Consider the following 21844-nt stretch of genomic DNA (forward strand, 5'->3'; position numbering starts at 1 on the left):
GAGGTTCCTCAAAAAACTAAGAATTGATCTACCATATCATCCAGCAATCTCTCTGCTGGATATTTACCCCAAAGACTTGAAAAACCATATCCCAAAAGATATTTGCACAGCGATGTTTATAGCAGCATTATTCACAGTGGCCAGAACATAGAAGCAACCAAAGTGTCCTATGATAAATGATTGGCTAAAGAAGCTGTGGTACATGTATACAATGGAATATTACTCAGCCATAAGAAGAGATGAAATACAGCCATTTGCAACAACATAGATGGTCCTCGAGATAATCATGCTAAGCAAAATAAGCCAGACAGAAAAAGTTGAAAATCACTTGATATCACTTATATGTGGGATATAAACCTAAAAGCAACAAATGAGCAGGACAAACAAACAGAATGATGGACATGGACTATAGGCTAGTGGTTACCAGAGGACTATAGACTAGTGGTTTCTCGTGGGGTGGGGGGAGGAGGGAGGAGGTACACGGGGTAAAGAGCATCAAATATAGGGTTTAGGGGGAGGGCGAAGTGGGTAAAGGGGATCAAATATATGGTAGCTGAAGGAAATTGGACTTTGGTGGTAAACACACAATAGAATATATAGGTGTCAAATGATAATGAATACTTGAAAATTATATAATTGTATTAACCAATGTCACCCCAATAAACTTAATTAAAAAATAACCCCCCCAAAACAAAACAAAACAAAACAAAACAAAGGAACCCTTAAAGGAACCAGGGAAACCTTTGAGAAGTATTCATTTACATATAAGTGACAAAGAGAAATAATTGGACAAAAGAAAGGAAATGGCAGGAAAAGATAATGTGAAGATAATAAACAGAAACCTCATTTAAATTGGAGTTTTGAGGGCCTGTAGGGGGAGCTTTCACTCACCACTCATAGTCCATTACTCAAACAGGAAGGAGTTTTTCTGCTCAGCTTCTCCAGCAGGAAGAAGGAAGATCTTTTCCTCATTTGGCAGCCACTCAGCCAATGAAAAGCCACTACACTTGGAACTCCCAGTCTCCTCCAAGAGACTCGGTGTATGAGTGCCCCTCTGAACTCCTCCTTTCCTCTCTGAAAGAAAGTTCCTCTCCTTTGTTCTCTGGACTTGCTTGTGGTTCACCATATGCCCTGAATTGCAATTCTTTGTTGTTCCTGAATAAACCCATTTTCCTGAGGGTGGGGCGGGGAAGTGGGCAGAAGACCTGAAAAGACATTTTTCCAAAGAAGACATAAAGATGGTGAACAGGTATATGAAAAGGTGCTCAACATCACTAATCATTAGGGAAATACAAATCAAAGCCACAATGAGACATCACCTCACACCTGCTAGAATTGCTATCAAGAAAAAAAAAAAAAAAAAAGACGAGATAAATATTGGCAAAAATGTGGAGAAAAGGGAACTCTCGTGCGCTGTTGGTGGGAATGTAAATTGGTGCATCCACTATGGAAAACAGTATGGAGGTTTATCAAAAAATTAAAAATATAACTACCACATAACTCTGCAATCCTACTTCTGAGTATATATCTGAAGGAAATGAAATCACTATCTAGAAGAGATATCTTCACCATGCATTATTTACAATTGCCAAGACATGGAAACAACATGTCTTCATCGATGAATGAATGGATAAAGAAATTGTGAGATATATGTATGTATAAATATTATTCAGCCATTAAAAAGAAGGAAATTCTGCCTTTTGTGATGACATAGATGGACCTTGAGAGCATTATACTAAGTAAAATAAGTCAAATAGAGAAAGAGAAATACTGTATGATCTTGCTTACATGTGACATCTAAAAAAGCTAAATTCATAGAAATAGAGAGTAGAATAATGACTGCCAGGGGCTGGAGGGTGAAGGAAATGGAAAGATGCTGGTCAAAGGGTACAAATTTCCAATTGCAGGATGAATAGATTTTGGGGATCTAATATACAATATGGTGACTATAATAAACTATACTATATTTTTATACTTGAAACTTGGTAAAAAGTAGATCTTAAATGTTCTCATACTCTCCTACTGTCCAAAGGTGGTGGAGATATTCGATATTCACTAACTTTATTGTGATAATCATTTTATAATATATATGTGTATGATGATTTCATTATGATGTACACCTTAAACTTTCAAAATGTTATATGTTAATTATATTTCAATAAAACTGGGGATCAAAAAGTATTGTTCATTACAGATAAATGCATTTGAAAAGAAACCAGCCCATCTATCTCATTAGAGCTATAATTTCAATAATAGTTTTACTTTTAAACAATTATTTAAATTTACAATATATTTGTTTTGATTGTAATGATAATTCAAAGCAGAAGAAAATTTTAATAAGAGCTTTTTTGTCATAGGAAATAAAACAGATTTAAAAGTTTGATATATATCTATATATACATATTTTTGTTGCAGAGAATTATTACAAAATGATAAAAGTGATTATAAACTGATAAAAGGCTTTTGTGCATATATTACTTTAGAATATAGTTCTCTAGAGTAAGTGGAATGGAAATATAAGTTCAAGAAGATGAAAGAATGATAAAATTTCTGATGTAAATGAAAAATTGGTTTATGTATTTTTACAGCCAGTGTTGACTACTCCTCCCGCCCTTTTCCTCTCCTGTACCTACTGCATATTTTTGCCTAAAACTTTTAAGAGGTGTCCAAGAAAAAAGTTTAAAGACCACTGGTTAATCCATTCTTTCAAAAAACTTGGGTCTACGGCCATGCCACCCTGAATGTGCCCTATCTCGTCCGATCTCGGAAGCTAAGCAGGGTTGGGCCTGGTTAGTACTTGGATGGGAGACCACCTAAGAATACCGGGTGCTGTAAGCTTTAAAAAAAAAAAAAGAAAGAAAGAAAAAGAAACTTGGATGTGTAACGAAGAAGAAGAGAGAGCAAAAGGGAGGTTTACATCAAAGGAGATTTTATTTTTTAAGATGGGAGATTTGAGCTTGTGCATGTGGTATCATTCCTACTTTTCAGAAAAGAGAGGCTTAGAGAAGCTATGATTTTATTCCAAATGAGGAGACTCTGCAACACAACCCAAGTAATACAGTTGACCCTTGAACAAACTGGGTTTGAACTGTGGAGGTCCACTTATACATTTTGAACCTGGGAGTCTGTGGATGCAGAGGGCTGTGTATATACATTGATCTACACCACCCTATATAGGGGACTTGAGCATCCACGGATTTTTGTATTTGAGGAAGTCCTGGAACCAATCGCTCTCACCTGCAGATACTGAGGGACAACTAAGTTTTTGGGGAGTCAAAAGTTATACAAGGATTTCTTTGACTGCACAGGGGTTGGCACCCCTAACCCTTGAGTTGTCCAAGGGTCAACTGTGTATCAGTCAGGATAGGCTAGGTTATGCTGCAGCAATAAGCACCCACTAGAGCTCAGTAAAATTAACATCTCAAATTTATTTCCTTCCTTTACTGCACATCCTAGTGTGGGTTGGCAGTGAGTCTGCTCATCTCCACCACTCAGAGACCCAGAGTAACAGATGATGGCTTCAATTCCACAGTCAGGGCAGCTGATAGAAAGAGATATGGCTTAGTTTTTTAAGTTGATGGGAAGTTAACACGTGTTACTTATATGTTTCAAGTGGGTCAGAGAAGTGCCAATCGAATGAGGTACCTAGAAAGGGAAAGGGCTGGAAATTTTGATGAGCAGTGCTAACAGGTACGTTTTACCTGTCATTTCCAGTATGGGAAATGGTCACAAAGTTGTATTATCTGGCACTATTTTGAGACCAGGTAAGATGGGGGTAAAATAAAATATAAGACATTGTTAGTTTATTTCAACAGATCAGAGAGATGGGTTCTGGTCTCTGATGCTTAGTTATTGCTCTGTAAGCCTAGAAGTTCCTTTGCCTCTTTGGGTCTTTGTGGAGGAGCTGATGCTTTTGCAGTTCCACCATCTTCCGCTTGTAATGCGTTTAGGACTGTAATAAGAGTTAGAAGAAAGCAAGCCCAGCCAGGACCAGGAGTGCTTCCTACAAAACACTTCCTAGTAGTTTCGCACCGATGCATGTTGGGTAATGTGCTTTCAGCCAGCAGAGAGCGGTAAGGCGATATCAGCACAATCCCGCACTGTAATAGCGGTTTTTAAAGTCTAGGGTCACTAAGTTTTGCGCGTTAGAATCGTGTTTTTTTTTTTTTTGTTTTTTTAATACCCGTGCTGGGGCTGCACCCCAGACAATGAAACCAAACCCTCTGGGAGCAGAGCCCGAACACTGGTATTTTTAAAGAGCTTCCCAGCTTTAGGCATGGGTTATTCTTTAATCCCTACTGCCTGTTAGAGGGGCTGGATGACACCTAGTGGGCGCATTCTCTTAAAGAGTCCTGGAATCAAATCCTCTCTTTTTCTTCTCCCAGGAGTTGTCAGGTTTGCGTTTTAATGGGGCGGGGGCATCAAACTAGAGGAAATCTTTGGGACACCAGCCGGCTCCTCGCGGCTTAGGGCGCGCTCACTTCCCAGCGCCGGAGGCTGTGGTGAGGGCCAGCTCGGCCCACAGCGCGCCGCTGACCGGGCGGTGGCGGCTCTAAGTCAGCTTTCAGCAGGACCGGAGAAAGGAAAAAGCGTAGACCACCACGAGGAGAGGAAGAGGCAGCGACGGAGGCGGGGCGAGGAAGAGCTAGGGAGGAGCCGGAGGAAACGTAGCCGCGAGCGGGCGGTCCCTGGTGTGGCCCTGCTTCCGGACGGCGGCCTGGTCACCATGGCAGGCCTGGACATCGGACCGACTGTGCCCGTGTGGCTGGCCGAGGACGACCTGGGCTGCATCATCTGTCACGGGCTGCTGGCCTGGCCCGTCACGCTCCCCTGCGGCCACAGCTTCTGTCGAGACTGCCTGAAGGGCCTGTGGGGCGCGAGGCGTCACTGGTCCTGCCCCACCTGTCGCGAGGGCGCCGCGCAGCAGCTGGATCTGCGGAAGAACACACTGCTGCAGGACCTGGCTGACAAGTACAGCCGGGCGGTGGGCGAGCTGGAGGGCGGCCAGGGCCGGACTCCGATTCCCGCCCCCGACCCCGCCCCCGGGCCGCAGCGCCGCACCGCTCAGCTGCGGGTAGGGTGGCGGGACTGGGGCTCCCCTCTCTCCAAACAGATCGCACTGCTTGCACCCTTTTCTCTGCACGGGTCTTTCTCCTTTCCTCATCCTTTCTATTTTCAAATTACTTTTTTCCATCTAAAAGTAGAACCCACTCTTCGGTAAGTTCAAAAAAGTATGAAGAAGCAGGAAAAACAATCCATTCTCCTGAAACCTTGTCAATACACGTTGGTATATTTCCGATTCTTTCAAGTCTTTTCCCTGTCGGTCTCTGTCTCTCTGGAATTTTTTTTATTGTGGTAAAATATATATAACATGAACTTTGCCATTTTAAGCATTTTTAAGTAGACAATTTAGTGGCTTTAGTTAGATTCACAGTGTTGTACAACCATCACTAGTATCTATTTCCTGAACTTTTTCATCACCACAAAGAGAAACTCTGTAACCCGTTAAGTAATAACTTCTCAACCTTCCAGCCCTTGGTAACCTCGAATCTTTTTGTCTCTATGAATTTGCCTGCTCAAGATATTTCATATAAGTGAAATCATAATATTTGTCCTTTTGTGTCTGGCTTCTTTAACTTACCATGTTTTCAAGGTTTATTCATGTTGTACGGTGTATCCAAACTTCATTCCTTTTTGTGGCTGAATAATATTCCCTCCTATGTATATATCACATTTTTTAAAAAATCCATTTATACATTGATGGACATTTGGATTGTTTCCACCTTTTCATTATTGTGCATAATGTTGCAGTGAACACTGGTGTACAAGTATCCGAGTCTCTATTTTCATTTTTTTGGTTCAGTACCTAAGAATGTATTTATTTGCAGGGTCATAGTCTAATGCTTTGTCTAACTTACTGAGGAACAGTCAAACTGTATTCCATAGCAACTACCCCATTTTACATGCCCATCAACAAAGTAGGAAAGTTCCAATTTTCCTTAGCTTTTGCTCCTGGGACTTAGGTCATTTATTGTATGTTTCAACCATGCTGTTTTGTCCCAGACATCTACCTGTTTGTTTGTTTGTTTATTGACATCTGCCAGTTTAGTTCAGCTTGTAGCATTCACGAGCCATGCCCACTGCCTTTCTGGCCTGAGTTAGGTGAGCACCCTGTACCATCCCTTCAGGCAGCCCCCAGACAGGTTAGTACAAACATACAGGACAATTTGTGAGTAAGGTCTGCTCTGCTCCTTCCAGAACCAGGACCAGGGGCCCATGCTGAGAATCTTGAATACTAGCATTGAGGTAGGGTGTGGGGCAGGACAAATAAAAACACCACAAAGCTTTCCTACTGCCAGGTTGCTCTTTTTTAATTCAGTGTTTTTTAGAATTCTGACAGTTGGTTCTGACAATTTCTACTTGTTTTTTATGTTTTACTCTGTGTGTGTGTTGTGGGGTAGGATGAGAGCTCGGAACTGCCTAGTCTACCCTTTTGCTGTTCTCTGCAGTATTTTTAAACAGTTGAGGTCATGTTGTATAGCCAGGTTGTGTCCTCTTTTCATTTTTTTAAATTTAATTAATAGACTTTTTTAGAGCAATTCTAAGTTTATAGAAAATTGAGCAGATAGTGTAGAAAGTCCCCAAATAACTCTCACAATTTCCCCTATTATTAACATTGAAATCATAGCAAAACGTGATATTTTGAGGGACGTCAAGCCTATTAAGAGATAAAAAAGGTCCCAGGTCAATTCCAGTTTTTGAGTTTCCAGCAAAATTTAAAATGTGAAAAAAGGCAAAATAAACTTATAAAAACTCAGGTTTATTTAGAGTTGAATGATGAACACCTTATATTTCTGTGACTCTATGTAGAAACCCTTTTAGAGGTGACCCGAAGTTCTCCATTGAGGTCTTTGTGCAGCCTGCCTCTGATGACTGTCACCAGGTCTTAAGGTTGTTGCCAGATTATGTTGGCTGTAAAACGTACTCCCACTCTCAGCCAGGCGGCTGAGTAGATAAAGCTCTTTAAGTGGAGTTGTTTAGTACTCTCTTCTGAATATACATATTTTTTTAATGTGAAGGATGTCAATAAACAAAAAGAGCTTGCACCTATACATAACTTTAAAGTCTCCAAGATCCTTTCACAGTGAACAGTTAGGTAGATCCTTTTTATTATGGAAGAGAAGAGGGGATAGTCACTTTCATTTTTGAAAGGAGTGATGAGGACACAAGATGAGCCAGAGGCAAGAGCCAGACCCTAAACCTGAACCAAATGCCATCTACTGCACCACTTACTTTATCAGCTGCCACTTACCCTGCCAAATCTCCAGGCTCTCACCCTATTTCTTCTCTGACTTGTCCTGTTCAAAATGACCCCTAGGCTTCCCTTCACACTTTACTCCCATCTCCCCTGCCCCCATCCTGTAGATGGACTTTGGTTTCCTGTTATGGCCACTGGACAATCAGTAGGGGAAATGGGCATACAAAAGGTCTGAGAGTCTGCCTCCTTGTCCTCTGAATATTTTTGTCACTTCCTTGCTTTATCCAGTCTTCATTCTCTGTTCAGAGCTGATTCTTGGGTCCAGCTTTGTGTTCTGTTTTGCTCTTTTAAAGGCGGTGGCATCGAAGAGCATCACAGAAGTTGATCACAAGCTGGCAGAGCTGGTGGAACAACTTGTAGACATTGTCAGGAGACTTCAGAGTCAGAGACACCTCCCAGAATCTGGACCAGACAATAAAATGAACACCCTGGGCATGGTAGGCTCAGCTGGGAGATGAAAGGATGTGGCAGGGGGCGGAGCTAGGGAACACTTTCCAAATGGAGCAACATGAATATGTTTGCAGTTGAAGGATGCAATAAGTCTCAATTTTTTACCATTCTCTTTACTACCAAAGAGGAATGACTAAAAGTTTGGAATTCTTTAGGTGAGGTAGGGGAGCTTCAAGCAGCCCAGGTCCTATTCTTATCACTCTACCTAACCAGCTCTAAGGTCATCAATGGCCTCTATATAAATCCTGCAGACATTCTAGTCTTCATCTTCATTGACCTTTCATCATTCTTCGACACAGTTGACAACATCTTCATTCTTGAAACTTTCTTTTCCCTCAGCTTCTGCAACACAAGTCTTCCAGCCTTCCCCTGTTTCTCTCTGGCTGCTCCTTCTCAGTCTGTTATGCAGGCTCATTCTCCTCTACTCAGCAATGAAATGCCTCGAGGCTGAGTTGTAGGTCACTTTCTCTTTCCCTCACCCAAGGCTTTAATTAGCACACATAGCTCCAGCCTGGCCCCTTCTCTGAGCTCTAGTCTGGTATCTTATCTTTTCCTCTTGGTATCTCAAAGGCACATCACTCTTAACATGTCCCAAACTGTTCCTCCTGTGGGATTCCCCCTCTGACTGGTGCTGTTATCCTTCCAAGGGCGTAAGTCAGAAGGCTGAGAATCATGTCACCTCCTCCTTTACCTGCCAAAACATCTCTCAAATCTATTTACTACTCTTGAGCTCCTTTGAGACTTCTCTAATCCATGCCTATGATCATTTCTTGCTACAAATAGCTTCCTAATAGCAGCTCCACTGTACTCCCTCTAGTCTGCTCTCCTCGTGGTCTTCAGAGTAACCCTCTCAAACACAAATCTGATCATGTAACTCATCTGCTTAAAACACTCCAGTGACACCTGTTTGTGTGGGATTAAGACCCAAATCCTCACAGAACCAAGGTCCTGCAAGATCCCATCCCTGTCTGCCTCTCCCATCTCATTTCACCAAACTCTTTCTGGTTCTTCAAGCACCAGAAAGAACCAGACTGGTCCCTCCAGCGTGTCACACTTTTTCCCACCACAGGGTTCATTCATTCCATGGAATGTTACCCTGTCACCTAGGTAATGACTGCTCATTACTCCAGACCCCAGCTAGATCACCACTTTCTTAGAGAAACTTTCACTAAACAAGTCAAATTCCCCTATTAGAGACTCATGATTCCATGTACTTTTTATTTGTAGCGGTTATTACAGTTGCAACTTGATAGATAATGATTGCTGCCATAATTTATTAATGTCTGTCTTCCCTCTTCCCTGAACTAAGCTCTGAGCTTCATGAGGGTAGAGACCTTGATTGCTTTTGTTCTTTTGTTTACCCTTGTATCCCCAGGCCTAGTGCTTGACACTAGTAAGTGCTCAAGAAATACTCATTGACTGAGTGAATAGGTGGGTTTTCAGGGTTGCAGTGTGTGGGGGTGGAAAGTCTGAGAGTCTGACTTTCACTAGTATAATGACCTTGGGCAAGTCATTTTGTCTTTCTGAGTCTCTGGTTTCTATCTGTAAAATAGGAATAATGAGGCCTGCCACCTCATTGGTTTGATGTGGGAATTAAAAGGGATCTTGTATGAAAGGTGTTTAAGCAATGTGAAAATGTAGGACAGTAAAATTAACTATGGCAATTTAGTTAACCTTGATGAACTTTAGCTCCTTTTATAAAATGGAGATAATAAACCTACCTTGAAAGGTTGTTAATGCAAATTAAAAGCGAGGGGTGGAAAGCACTCAGTAAGTGGTGCCTATTACCCTTATGATTGGTGAAAAGAATGGAAAATGGATTATGCAAAGTTAGGAAGCAAAGTCAGGTGCTAAAGGTAAGAAATTGGGAAGGTGACAGCAGATGAGAGGTTGTGCTGAGGACAGTAGGTCCTGAGGTTAAAAAAAAATCAAGGAGCATGTGTGGGAGGCCCCAGAGAGCAGGCTCTGGATGCATGCAACATGTTCACATTAGCTCTTACAATAAATATGATATAATGATATTAGCAGTCTGGGGAAGATTATTCTGGCCTTTGTGGCTTATCTCAGTAATTATCAGTATTATTTATTCTGTAAAGCCCCTGTAACATGGGCCTAAAAACTTTTAACTTTTTAAAATATTACCTAAGAAATTCATATTTATTGTACAAAATACTAGAAAATACATAAGCAGTTTAATGAAAATCTTCCAAAATGTACCACTCAGAAATAACCACTCTTTAATATTTTTGCTGCACTATGTATTATTCAGGATTATTTTCAAGGCATGTTATTTTGGGGGCCTATGTTTTTAAAAACTAGTTAGGACGTAAGTGGAAAATTGTAGTTGGATGGCAGAAGTGGAATATACTATTAGATGCATTCCAGAGGAGACCTGCATTATTTATCTATCTATCTATCTATCTATCTATCTATCTATCTATCTATCTATCTATCTATTTATTTAATGATTCATCAACAGGCTTTTTCTGATGGGATGGACATTTCCTCGGCTTCTCCAAAGCAAGGAACTTCCAACACACCTGAGGGAAAAATGAGAGACATTCTGCATGACCTAGAAGAAATCCAGGAAAAATTACGAGAAAACTTCACAGAGAAAGAGCCCCTTGAAGAAAAAAGGCAGGGTGAGTTGATTTCATTTAATAGAGGAGGATTAAACATGGAAGTTGGAGAGAAATGGCAAAATGCTCTGTGACTTTATTTTGTGGGGACATGGTCCCAGGGCCCAGCTGCATTATCTCTGTGGTGTTGTAAACGATGAAGGCATGGGCTACGGTGTGTTTGTGGCTGGCAATACTTTTGGATACGACTGGAGGTGTGATGTAATACAGGCCCTGGATGAGATAGAAACTCATTTTCTAAGACTGTAAATATAGAGCCTGGACCTGATTTTGCTAGCTTACCATTCATCAGTGTTATATGAGAAGATTCAGAAACAGGCTGCTTTTTATTTTTAACTAGTAAATGTCTTTATTAACAATACATGCGACTTTAAATAGTTCTTGATATGTTCTATTCAAATATAATCCTTGGAGCGTTTGTTAATGTTAAACAGTAACAACGTAGAAAAGAACCTTTCTGTCCTGACTTTGTAGGTTCTCTGTTGTTCCCCTGGTCATGACCGGAAAACAGTGAACCCCTGTCCTGCAGACATCAGCTCTGGTCTCCCTCAGCCCCACTTCCTGCCCTGGCCACTGCCAGCTTTATATACTTTAGGGACATATCTCTTACAGCATTTTTCTCTTTAAATGATCTTGCTCTGCTTAAGAAGTCATCCCATATTTAAGTGGAGAAACATAATTCCTTGGAAAAGTTTCTTGAGGAAACCAATTAAAACATAGTTTGTCAGTTCCAAAAATTATCTGAGAAATAAGTACCCTCTTGGCTCCTGTGTGCTCCTAAATTTAGGTTGAGTTCCTTAGCGATTTTATTTATTTATACAAATTTAAAATTAATTTTAAAATTCAACTTATAATTTTGAACATAATCTTTATCCAATCTTCTGTAGATGGGCATTTAGGTTTCTTCCATATCTTGGCTATTGTAAATTATGCTGCCATTTCAATTAACCACTTTCATTAGTTTATTGAATGTGCATTCAGAATTCATTTATGCAAATACAAGCAAATATGAATTTATATTTTTATCTCCCCTAATCTTTTTTACTCAAAAGGTAGATACTATATATAGTGTTTGGATTTTGCTTTTCTTCTTTATTTAATATATCTCGATATATTTATGAATCGGTACCTTCAGCATTTTCTTTTATAGCTGCATAATATTCCAGCTTATGGATATGGAACATTTATTTACCCAATCCTCTACTGATGGATGCATGATTACTTCCAATTGCTTACAAATAATATTGATGTTAATAACGATACATATACTATTTTATATGGGTACAGATACAGATGTAGGTTAAATTGCCAGTAAGGGTTGTGGAATCATAGGGTAAAATCATTTGTAATTTTGATATACATTGCCAAATTGCCCTCTAGTTAGGTTACACCGGTCTACACTCTCAAGGAAGAAATATGTATCCCCATAGCCTGTCAACTGAGTGTGTTGTCAAACTTTTGTAATTTTTTTTTTTACAATCTGGTGGGTTAAAAAAAGTAATGTGTGAGTGTGCCATACTTTTAATTTGCATTTCTCCATTAATTGTGTATATATCTTGTGTCTTTTAAAATTTGACTTTTAGGAACTCTTTATAAATTAGGAAGAAAAACCTTTTGTCTGAGATATGAATTGCAAATTTCATTCCCCAATTTGTCATTTATCTTTTGAGTCTATTTAGCATAGATTTTAGAATGCCATATAGACATTCTTCTATTTTCAAGTAGTAAATTTCACCAGTCTTTTCTTTTATGGCTTTTAGATTTTAAATTTACTTAGAAAACGTTACCACCCCAAGTTTAGAAAGGAATTTTCCTGTGTGTGTCTGTGTGTGTTCGTAGTTTATATTTTATATTTAAATCTTTGGTTTCACATTTTATGATGAAATCTTTCACACATTTGAAGTGTATCTGGCATGTAGACTAGTGAATTTTAAATAATATTTACATAACACCACTTTAGAGACATATCTCTTATAATATTTTTATATTTAATGATGTTGGTCTGGTTGAAATGTTGCTTCTGGAGAAACATGATTTCTTGGGAAAAAATGAACAATTTCTAAGATTATTTGAGTATGTATTTAAAAGTTTGGTTTTTTTTAAAATTTTATCTTAATATTAGTTTCAAGAATATAGTGCATTGGTTAGACATTTATATAGTTTATGAAATGATCCCCCTAATTGCTCTTTCTCTCCACCTAGTCATTACATTAATGCTAACTGCATTTCCTATGCCATGCTCCCCAGCCCCATGTCCATCTATCAACTACTAATTTGTACTTCTTTAACCCTTCTCCCATTTTCCCCACCCCCAACCCCTTTCCCCTCTAGCCATCACCAAATTGTCCTCTAAATTTATGAGTCTGTTTTTGATTTGTTTGTTCTTTTTGTTCCTTAGATTCCACATGTAAGTAAAATCATATGGTATTTATCTTTCTCTGTCTAACTTATTTCACTCTGTGTAATAACCTCTAGGTCTACCTATGTTGTTGCAAATGGTCTGATTTCATTTTTTTAATGAATAACATTCCATTGTATATATGAACTATAACTTCTTTATCTAATCGTCTGTTGATGGGCATTTAGGTTCTTCCACATCTTGGCTGTTGTAAATTATGCTGCCATGAACATAGGAGTGCATAGATCTTTATGAATTATTGTTTTGGTTTTCTTCGGATAAATATCTAGAAGTACAGTTGCTGGGTCCAAAGGTATATTGATTTTTAATTTTTTGAGAAACCTCCAGATTGTTTTCCATAGTGGCTGTACCAATTTGCAGTCTCACCAACAGTGTATGAAAGTTCCTTTTCTCCACATCCTCAACAATACTTGTTCTTTGATTTATTGATGATAGCTATTCTGACAAGTATGAGGTGAGATCTCATTGTGGTTTTAATTTGCATTTCTCTGATGATTAGTGACCATGAGTATCTTTTCATATGTCTTTTGGCCATCTGTATTTCCTCTTTGGAGAAATATCTGTTCAGATCTTCTGCCCAGTTTTTAATTGGATTGTTTTTCTGTTGTCGAGTTGTATGAATTCTTTATATATTTTAACTACTAACCTATTACCAGATGTATCATAAGCCAATATTTTCTCCCATTCTGTTGATTTTCATTTCGTTGATGGTTTTCTTTGCTATACACAACTTTTTAGTTTGACGTAGTCCTGTTTGTTTAATTTTTCTTTTGTTTTGCTTGTCCGAGGAGATATATCCAAAAAGAAATTACTGTTAGCAATATCAGAGAGTTTACTCCTATGTTTTCTTCTAGAAATTTTATGGTTTCGGGTCTTACATTTAAATCTTTAATCCATTTCGAGTCTATTCTTGTATACGGTGTAAGAAGGTGGTCTAGTTTCTTATTTTTTGCATGTATCTATCCAATTTTCCCAGCACCATTTATTGAATAGACTGTCTTTACCCCATTGTATATCCTTGCCTCCTTTGTCATATATTGAGTGTATTGGCGTGGATTTATTTCTGGGCTCTCTATTCTGTTCTGTTGATCAATATATCTGTTTTTATGCCAGTACCGTGCTGTTCTGATTACTGTAGACTTGTACTATAGTTTGATAACAGGTAGTATGACACCTCCAACTTTGTTCTTCTTTCTCAAGATTGCTGTGGCTATACGGGCTCTTTTATGGTTCCATATAAATTTTAGGATTATTTGTTCTAGCTCTGAAAAATACCATTGTTATTTTGATAAGGATTGCATTGAATCTATAGATTGCTTTGGGTAGCATGGCCATTTTAATGATGTTGGTTCTTCCTACCCATGAGCATGGTATATGCTTCCATTAATTTTATCTTCTTCATTATTTTTTTTCAATGACATAATTTACTGAAAATAGGTCTTTTACCTCCTTAGTTAAATTGATTCCCAGGTATTTTATTGTTTTCGATGTGATTGTAAATGGGGTTGTTTTCTTAATTTCTCTTTCTGAAAGTTCATTGTTGGTATATAAAAATGCCACTGAGTTCTGAATATTAATTCTGTATCCTGCTACTTTACTGAATTCATTGATCAGTTCTAACAGTTTTTTGGTGGACTCTTTAGGGTTCTCTCTATATAGTATGATGTCATCGGCATATAATGAGCGTTTTACTTCTTCCTTTCCAATTTGGATACCTTTTATTTCTCTTTCTTGTCTTATTGCTGTGGCTAAGACTTCCAATGCAATGTTGAAGAGGAGTAGTGAAAATGGGCGTCCTTGTTTTGTTCCTGATCTTAAGGAAAACACTTTTAGCCTTTTCCCATTGAGTATGATGTTCACCGTAGGTTTGTCATACGTAGCCTTTGTTATATTGAGGTGTGTTCCCTCTATTCCCACTTTGCTGAGAGTTTTTGTCATAAATGGATGCTAGATTTTGTCGAATGCTTTTTCTGCATCTGTTGATATGATCATATGGTTTTTATCTTTTGATTTGTTAATATGGTATATCACATTAATTGATTCGTGGATATTGTACTAACGTTGCATCCCAGGAATAAATCCAAGTTGATCATGGTATATGATGTTTTTAATGTATTGCCGAATTCAGTTTGTTAATATTTTGTTGAGAATTTTTGCATCAGTGTTTATAGGAGATATCTGACTATATACAGTTTCCTTTTTTTGTATCGTCTTTGTCATGTTTTGGAATCCAGGTATGGATTATGGTGGCCTCATAAAAGGAGTTAGGGAGTCTTTCCTCTTCTTGAGTTCTTTTGGAATAATTTGAGATTAGGTGTTAATTTTTCTTCGAATGTTTGGTAAAATTTGCCTATGAAGTCATCTGGTCCTGGACTTTTGTTTTTGGGGAGGTTTTTAATTACCGATTCAATTTCATTTGTGGTAATTGGTCGGTTCAGATTTTGTGTTTCTTCCTGACTCACTCTTGGGAAATTGTATGTTTCTGTGAATGTGTCCATTTCTTCCAATTGTCTAATTTGTTGGCATATAATTGCTCATAGTATTTTCTTATGATCCTTTGTATTTCTGTGGAGTCCATTGTTATTTCTCTTCTTTCATTTCTGATTTTATTTATTTGAGTCTTTTGTTTTCCTTGATGAATCTGGGTAAGAGTTTGTCAATTTTGTTTATTCTTTCAGAGAACCAGCTCTTGGCTTCATTAATCTTTTGTATTGTTTTCTAGACAAGTTTGTCAATTTTGTTTATCCTTTCAGAGAACCAGCTCTTGGCTTCATTAATCTTTTGTATTGTTTTCGTTTATTTCCACTCTGATCTTTATTATTTCCAGCCTTCTATTCACTTTGGGCTTTGTTTGCTATTCTCTTTCTAGTTCTTTTAAGTGTAAGGTTAGATTGTTTATTTGAGCTTTTTCTTGTTTCTAGAAGTAGGCCTGTATTGCTACGAATTTCCCTCTTAGGTCTGCTTTCTCTGTGCCCCATAGATTTTGAGTTGTTGTGTTTCCAATTCCATTTGTCTTTAGATATCTTTTTATTTCTTCCTTGATCTCATTGTTAACCCATTCACTGTTTAGTAGCATGTTATTTGTCCTCTATGTGTTTGTGTATTTTCCAGTTGTTTTTTTTTTTTATAGTTGATTTCTAGTTTCATACTATTGAGATCAGAGAAGATGGTTGATAGGATTTTAATCTTCTTAAATTTATTGAGACTTGTTTTGTGTTCTAACATGTGGTCTATCCTGGAAAATGTGCCATGTACGCTTGAGAAGAATGTATATTTTGCTGCTTTGGGGTAAAACGCCCTGAAAATATCTATTAAATCCATCTGGTCTAGTGTGTCTGTTAGGCCCATTGTTTCCTTGTTGACTTTTTGTCTAGAAGATCTGTCCATTGGTGTCAATGGGGTGTTAAAGTCTCCTACTATGAATGTATTACTGCGGATCTCTCCTTTTATGTCAGTCAATAATGGCTTTATGTATGCAGGTGCTCCTATGTTGCGTGTATATCTGTGTACTAGGGTTATGTCCTCTTGATTTATTGATCCCTTTATCATTATGTAATGCCCTTCTTTGTCTCTTATAGACTTTGTTTTCAAGTCTATTTTAACTGATATAAGTATTGCTACCCCGGCTTTTTTTCATTTTCATTTGCGTGAAATATCTTTTCCATCCCTTTACTTTCAGTCCGTGTCATTTGATGTGAAGTGGGTCTCCTGTAGACAGCATATGCATGGGTCTTGTTTTCTTATCCATTTGGCTACCCTATGTCTTTTGATTGGAGCATTTAATCCTCTTACATTTGAAGTGATTACTGATAGGTACATAGTTACTGCCATTTTATTATTCTTATTTGTTTTTTTCTTTTATCTTTTTCACCCCTTCTTTTTTCACAGAAGTCTCTTTAACATTTCTTGTTATTCTGGCTTGTTGGTGATGAACTCCTTAAGCTTCTTCCTGCCTGGGATGCTCTTTATCTCACCTTCCATTTTAATCGAAAGCCTTGCTGGGTAGAGTATTTGTGGTTGTAGATTCTTGTTTTTCATAACTTTGGATATTTCTTGCCAGTCCCTTCTGGCTCACAAAGTTTCCATCGAAAAGTCAGCAGAGAGTCTTATGGGTGTACCTTTGTAAGTAACTAGCTTCCTTTCTCTTGCTGCTTTTAAGATTCTCTCTTTGTCTTTGACCTTTGGCATTTTAATTATGATGTGTCTTGGTGTAGGTCTGTTTGAATTCCTCTTGTTTGGGACTCTGTGCTTCCTGAACTTGTATATCTAATTCCTTTGCCAGGCTAGGAAAGTTTTCTGTCATTATTTCTTCAAATACATTCTCAATCCCTTGCTCTGTCTCTTCTCCTTCAATTACTCCCATGATGCAGATATTGTTATGCTTCATATTGTCCTAGAGGTCTCTTAAACTATCCTCATTCTTAATTCTTTTTTCTTCTTGTTGTTCTGATTGGGTGTATTCTGCTACCAAGTCTTCCAGGTTGCTGATTCGATCTTCTGCTTCATCCAATCTACTGTTGGATCCTTCTAGTGTATTCTTCATTTCAGTTAGTCTTCATTTTTGTCCGATGCTTTTCTATGGTTTCTATGACCTTTTTTTATGCTTACTGTCTCTTTGTTAAGGTTCTCATTGTGCTCATCCATTCTCCTCAGCTAAGTTCATTAAGCATCCTTATAATCATTATTTTGAACTTTGTTTCTGGTAGGTTGCTTGCCTCCATTTCATTTAGCTTGCTTTCTGGAGTTTTCTCCTGTTGTTTCATCTGTGGCATGTTTCTTTGTTTTCTCATTGTATTAGCCTCTCTGTATTCATTTCTATGTGTTAAGAATATTTGTTTTGTCTCTCAGCCTTGGCCAGATGGCCTTATGTGGAAGATGTCCTATGTGGCCCAGTGGTGCACTCTCCCTGATGCTTCGTGCTGGGGACTGTGGACGTGATCTTTGTGTGAGTTGTGTGTAATCTTCTGTGGTCACTAAGCCTTTATTGGTGTTAGTACATCAGTGGATGGGATTAACACTCAGGATGAGTAACTGTGGGAACTGGCTGCGCCCACAGGATTAGAGGTGTTGTGTGTGGCCTGACTCCACTGCATGGGATTTGCCCTAGCAGGCTTGTGTACTTGTTGAGGCCACCCTTTGTATGTACTGCTTATGGGACTAGTCAGGAGTTTCTCTGTTGTGGTTTAGTGCCATCCTCCGGGTGCTTTGGTTCTGTGGCTCCTTCGGAGGGGCTCCCCAGAAGGCTAAGGTCAGCCGCTGCCTTTGATTGCTCATGGCTACCTGGTGGGAGCTACAAAGTGATCCTCAAATGGTTGTTGCCTATGCTGGATTTGTAGGGAAGTGGAAAAGACAATGCTATATATAGGCAGCATCCCAGTTAACCCCCATCCCTGACCTAGGGCAGTTTAGCAGAGGGACCAGTGCTCCTCAAAGCCTGACATTGCCTGTCAGTTGCTTGTAAGTCTCTGAAACTGGAAGAGCCTCTGGGTGATATGTGTGTTAGGTGGTGCAGGAACCCAGGGAGTCTCCTGGTCTATTGAGTAAATTTCCCCCTGCCACTGCAGTGTCATTTGACATGCCAGCGCTGTCTTGGTGGCTCCTTGTACAAATTTCCAATTGTAGTAAGGTCAGCTGCTGCCCACCTTGGGCCTGCGAACACTCAAGCTCTGTTTAAGAATTACCGAAGCTCATGGGCGTGTGTTTGTGGCCCGCCACCGAATGCTTCTCCTGGATTTATGGGCTTTGCATGGGCCGCATGAACTGAGTACTGTTGTTTGCTGTTGAGTTTGCGACCCAAGGAAAGCACAGGATGGGACTGGGTTGCTTGGGAGCAGACTTACCACAGGTAATTTGTAGGTTAGGTGGGGCGTTGTCTCATTGAGGTACAGGGCCATTAGGCCTACACAGCACCAGATTTGCTGCCAGCTCTGGAACTGTGGGCTCCCACCGAAATCAGATATCACTGCATGACCTACTGTCATCTGTGGTGGGCCCACAAAACCCCTGAGATCTGCCCAAGTGATATTGTTACTCACGCTGGCAGCAGTGATCTTCCCATCACTGTGTTCCCTGAATTTTGCTCACTTCGCTGGCTGAGTTTTGTTGACTGTGCAGAATGCGCCACCCCAGGGCAGGGGCAGCTGCCTATCAACATGTGGTGGGCACTTTGTGTATTGGATAGGGCAGGAGCTCAGGGGGGTCACAGGCCGTCGGACCAATAGCCTCAGTTTTCTGTAATTTCTGTGTCTGCACATTTCCACAGTCGTCACAGATCACAGGGAGACAGGCTGCTGTCTGGGGCGGTCCAACAGACCCCTGCGATCCCTTGAAGAGATATTGCAACTCGTACGGGCAGCAGTGGTCTACCCACAACTGTTTTTCCTGAAATGTGCTCACTGCACTAGCCAAAGTCTGTTGCCTGCGCAGAATGCACAATCTCAGAGAAAAGCAGAGCAAGGGAGGCTGCCTGTCAATGGGCTGCAGGCACTCTGTGGCTTGGGTAAAGCAGAATCTAAGTGAGACAAGGGCAGTCAGGCCAATACAGCCTCAGTTTTGCTGAAACTTCTGTGCCTGGGAGTTCCCACTGTAGTCACAGTGAGACGAGCTGCCATCTGGTGCAGTCCCACAGACCCCTGCGATCCCCCCATGTGATACTGCAACTCTTGCAGGCAACAGAGGTCTGCCTGTAACTGATTTCCCCCTGCAGTGCCCACCCTGTGCTAGCCAAAGTTTGTTGCCTGTGTAGATTGTGAGGGTGGCAGGAGATTGGCAGGGGCAGGGCCTTGGTGGTTGACTGTCAATGAGATGCCTGGAGCAATTTGTGGGTTGGGCAGGGCTGGGTCTCAGGGAGACAATGACCCTCAGAGCAATACAGCCTCAGTCTTTCTGCAACTTCAGTAACTGTTCACGTTTCCACAAAAGTCACAGATCACAGCAAGACCAGCTGCTGTCAGGACTGGCCCACAGATCCTTGAGATCCACCCGAGTTCGTGTTGGCAGCAGTGATCTGCCTGAAACTGTCTCCAAAATACGCGCTCATAGCCCTGGCTACCAACTGCCAATATTTAGCCCTGAATCTGTGCAGGGTGTGGCAGCCACCCAGCAACAAAAGCCCCAGGCAATCTGCAGTTTGGATAGGGAGGGCTGATCTCTTCAGACCTGCACTTCCAAATGGCCCTGTGGGAGGGGCCTGCACTGGCATGCCCTTGTTCTAGTGTCAGGAAATGCAATCTTTCCCCATATGAATCTTGCAGGAGCCTCTGAGTCACCACCAGTGCCCCGGGAGAGTGTCCACAGATGAGAGAGCCTGTGCTTGGGCCTTTCAAAGGGGCATCTAGGGTTTCATTCTCCTTCCGTCTCAGCCAGATGCCAGAATCTCCTCATAGTCAGAGTTTTTGGAAACTCCTCTTCCTTGGGCTGGGGAGCCCTTGAATAAGGCCAGGAGCCCCTCCTCCTTCAGGGACGCCTCTACAGCCTTGCTCTACCACCCAGTGATCCTCCACTACCTGCAGGTGCAGGTCCAACCTGATTAGTGACTTTGCCTCTCTTACCAGCTTCGATGTGGCTCCTTGTTTATATTATCTGACTATGATCAGCTGGACTTCAGGTGGTTTTCCACATCAGTTATTTTATAATTTGGTTGTAATTTCAATGCAGACCTGGGAAAAGGTGAACCCTGCTTTTACCTAGCCCGCCATCTTCCTCTCCATTCCCCAAAGTTTTTTATTTTAATTGTGGTAAACTACACATAACATAAAGTTCACCATCTTAACCATTTTTCTGTAGTGTTAAGTACATTCACGATGTTGTGCAACCAAGCTCCAGCACTTTTTCATTTTGCGAAACTGAATCTCTATATCTTTTAAACAGTAACTCCTCTTCCCCCTTATCCCCCAGGCCTTAGCAACCACCATTCCACTTTCAGTTTCTATGAGTTTGATCTAGATACTGTATATAAGTGGAATTATACAGTTACTGTCTTTTTGTGACTGGCTTGTTTCTCTTAGCAAAATGTTCTTAAGAGTCATCCATGTCATAGCATGTCAGAATTTCCTTCCTTTTTAAAGCTAAATAATATATTCTTTTGTATGTAATACCACATTTTGTTTATCCATTCAACCATTGATGGACACTTGGGTTCCTTCCACCTCTTGGCTATTGTGAATAATGCTGCAATGAACATGGGTGTACAAATATCTCTTCAAGATCCTACTTTCAGTTTTTTTGAATGTATGCCCCAAAATGGAATTGCTACATCATACCCTAATTCCGTTTTTATTTTTTTTAGGAATTAAGTATACATGTTCAGTATTTTTTAAAATTTAGCTTATAAAATTTAAGTATGCATTAGCAGGTAGAATGTAGTTCTTTCGCTGTGGTTATGTTGTTTTTGATTGTTTAGACCAGTCCAGAACATTTTTACAACAAAGAATCTGCAAATATCACTGTTTCCTGAAACATCATTCCCTAAAGTTTTCACATGATTGTTTTTAAGACAAGGGGTCAGTTGTTCTTCAAGTCAGCGCTTTAACAGCTGCCAAGCAATTTGACTGCTTCATCACCATGACTTCCTTTGACCCTATGTAATACACCATGAGCTGCTGTGGAAACTACATTCTGTGCAGGACAATTCTACTTAAACAGAATAGTGCTATAAGAGATGTGTTCCTGATAATATTTTATATTCCCAAAGGACCCTGGCTACTTTTTTAAAAAGAAAAAAAACCCTGTGGCTTATTCTCTTCTTTTAGTAGAAAAACAAAAGATTCTTTAGATTCTATTATAAAGAACTTTTTCACTAATTAAATTTATATAACAAATATTTCTGTAAAATCAATTGCTGAATGAAGCAAACATTTTTTTTCTTTTATAAAACCTATCACAACCAGTGGGCAAACAATAGATTTTTGACCCAGAGAGATTAACATATCATGAAACTTCATCTCTTTGATAATTACCAGTGTTTTATTTAATAGTTACTCAGCATTTATGAATCTATATCATGTGTCATTTTTTTCT

At 39.7% G+C, this 21844-nt stretch overlaps 1 protein-coding gene and 1 non-coding gene across 3 annotated transcripts in view; both read left to right on the forward strand.

Moving 5' to 3' along the window:
- Positions 1–2719: 2719 nt before the first annotated feature.
- Positions 2720–2838, forward strand: LOC111739499. The gene has a single exon (XR_002780277.1). It is a non-coding gene; the product is annotated as a 5S ribosomal RNA (ribosomal RNA).
- A 1243-nt stretch (positions 2839–4081) lies between these two features.
- Positions 4082–21844, forward strand: part of RNF135 (ring finger protein 135) — a 29195-nt gene continuing 11432 nt past the window's right edge. Inside the window, exons 1-3 of one of the 2 annotated variants that reach the window (XM_011360018.2) lie at positions 4085–5074; positions 7612–7755; positions 10248–10410. In XM_011360018.2, the coding sequence (XP_011358320.1) occupies positions 4727–5074; positions 7612–7755; positions 10248–10410 (655 nt within the window). In that variant the 5' untranslated portion in view covers positions 4085–4726. Of the gene's footprint in view, positions 5075–7611; positions 7756–10247; positions 10411–21844 lie in introns of both variants that reach the window. The other variant, XM_011360019.2, reaches the window with a different exon arrangement.

The sequence above is a fragment of the Pteropus vampyrus genome, unplaced genomic scaffold, assembly GCF_000151845.1.
Source record: "Pteropus vampyrus isolate Shadow unplaced genomic scaffold, Pvam_2.0 Scaffold50, whole genome shotgun sequence".
Classification (NCBI taxonomy): Eukaryota; Metazoa; Chordata; class Mammalia; order Chiroptera; family Pteropodidae; genus Pteropus; species Pteropus vampyrus.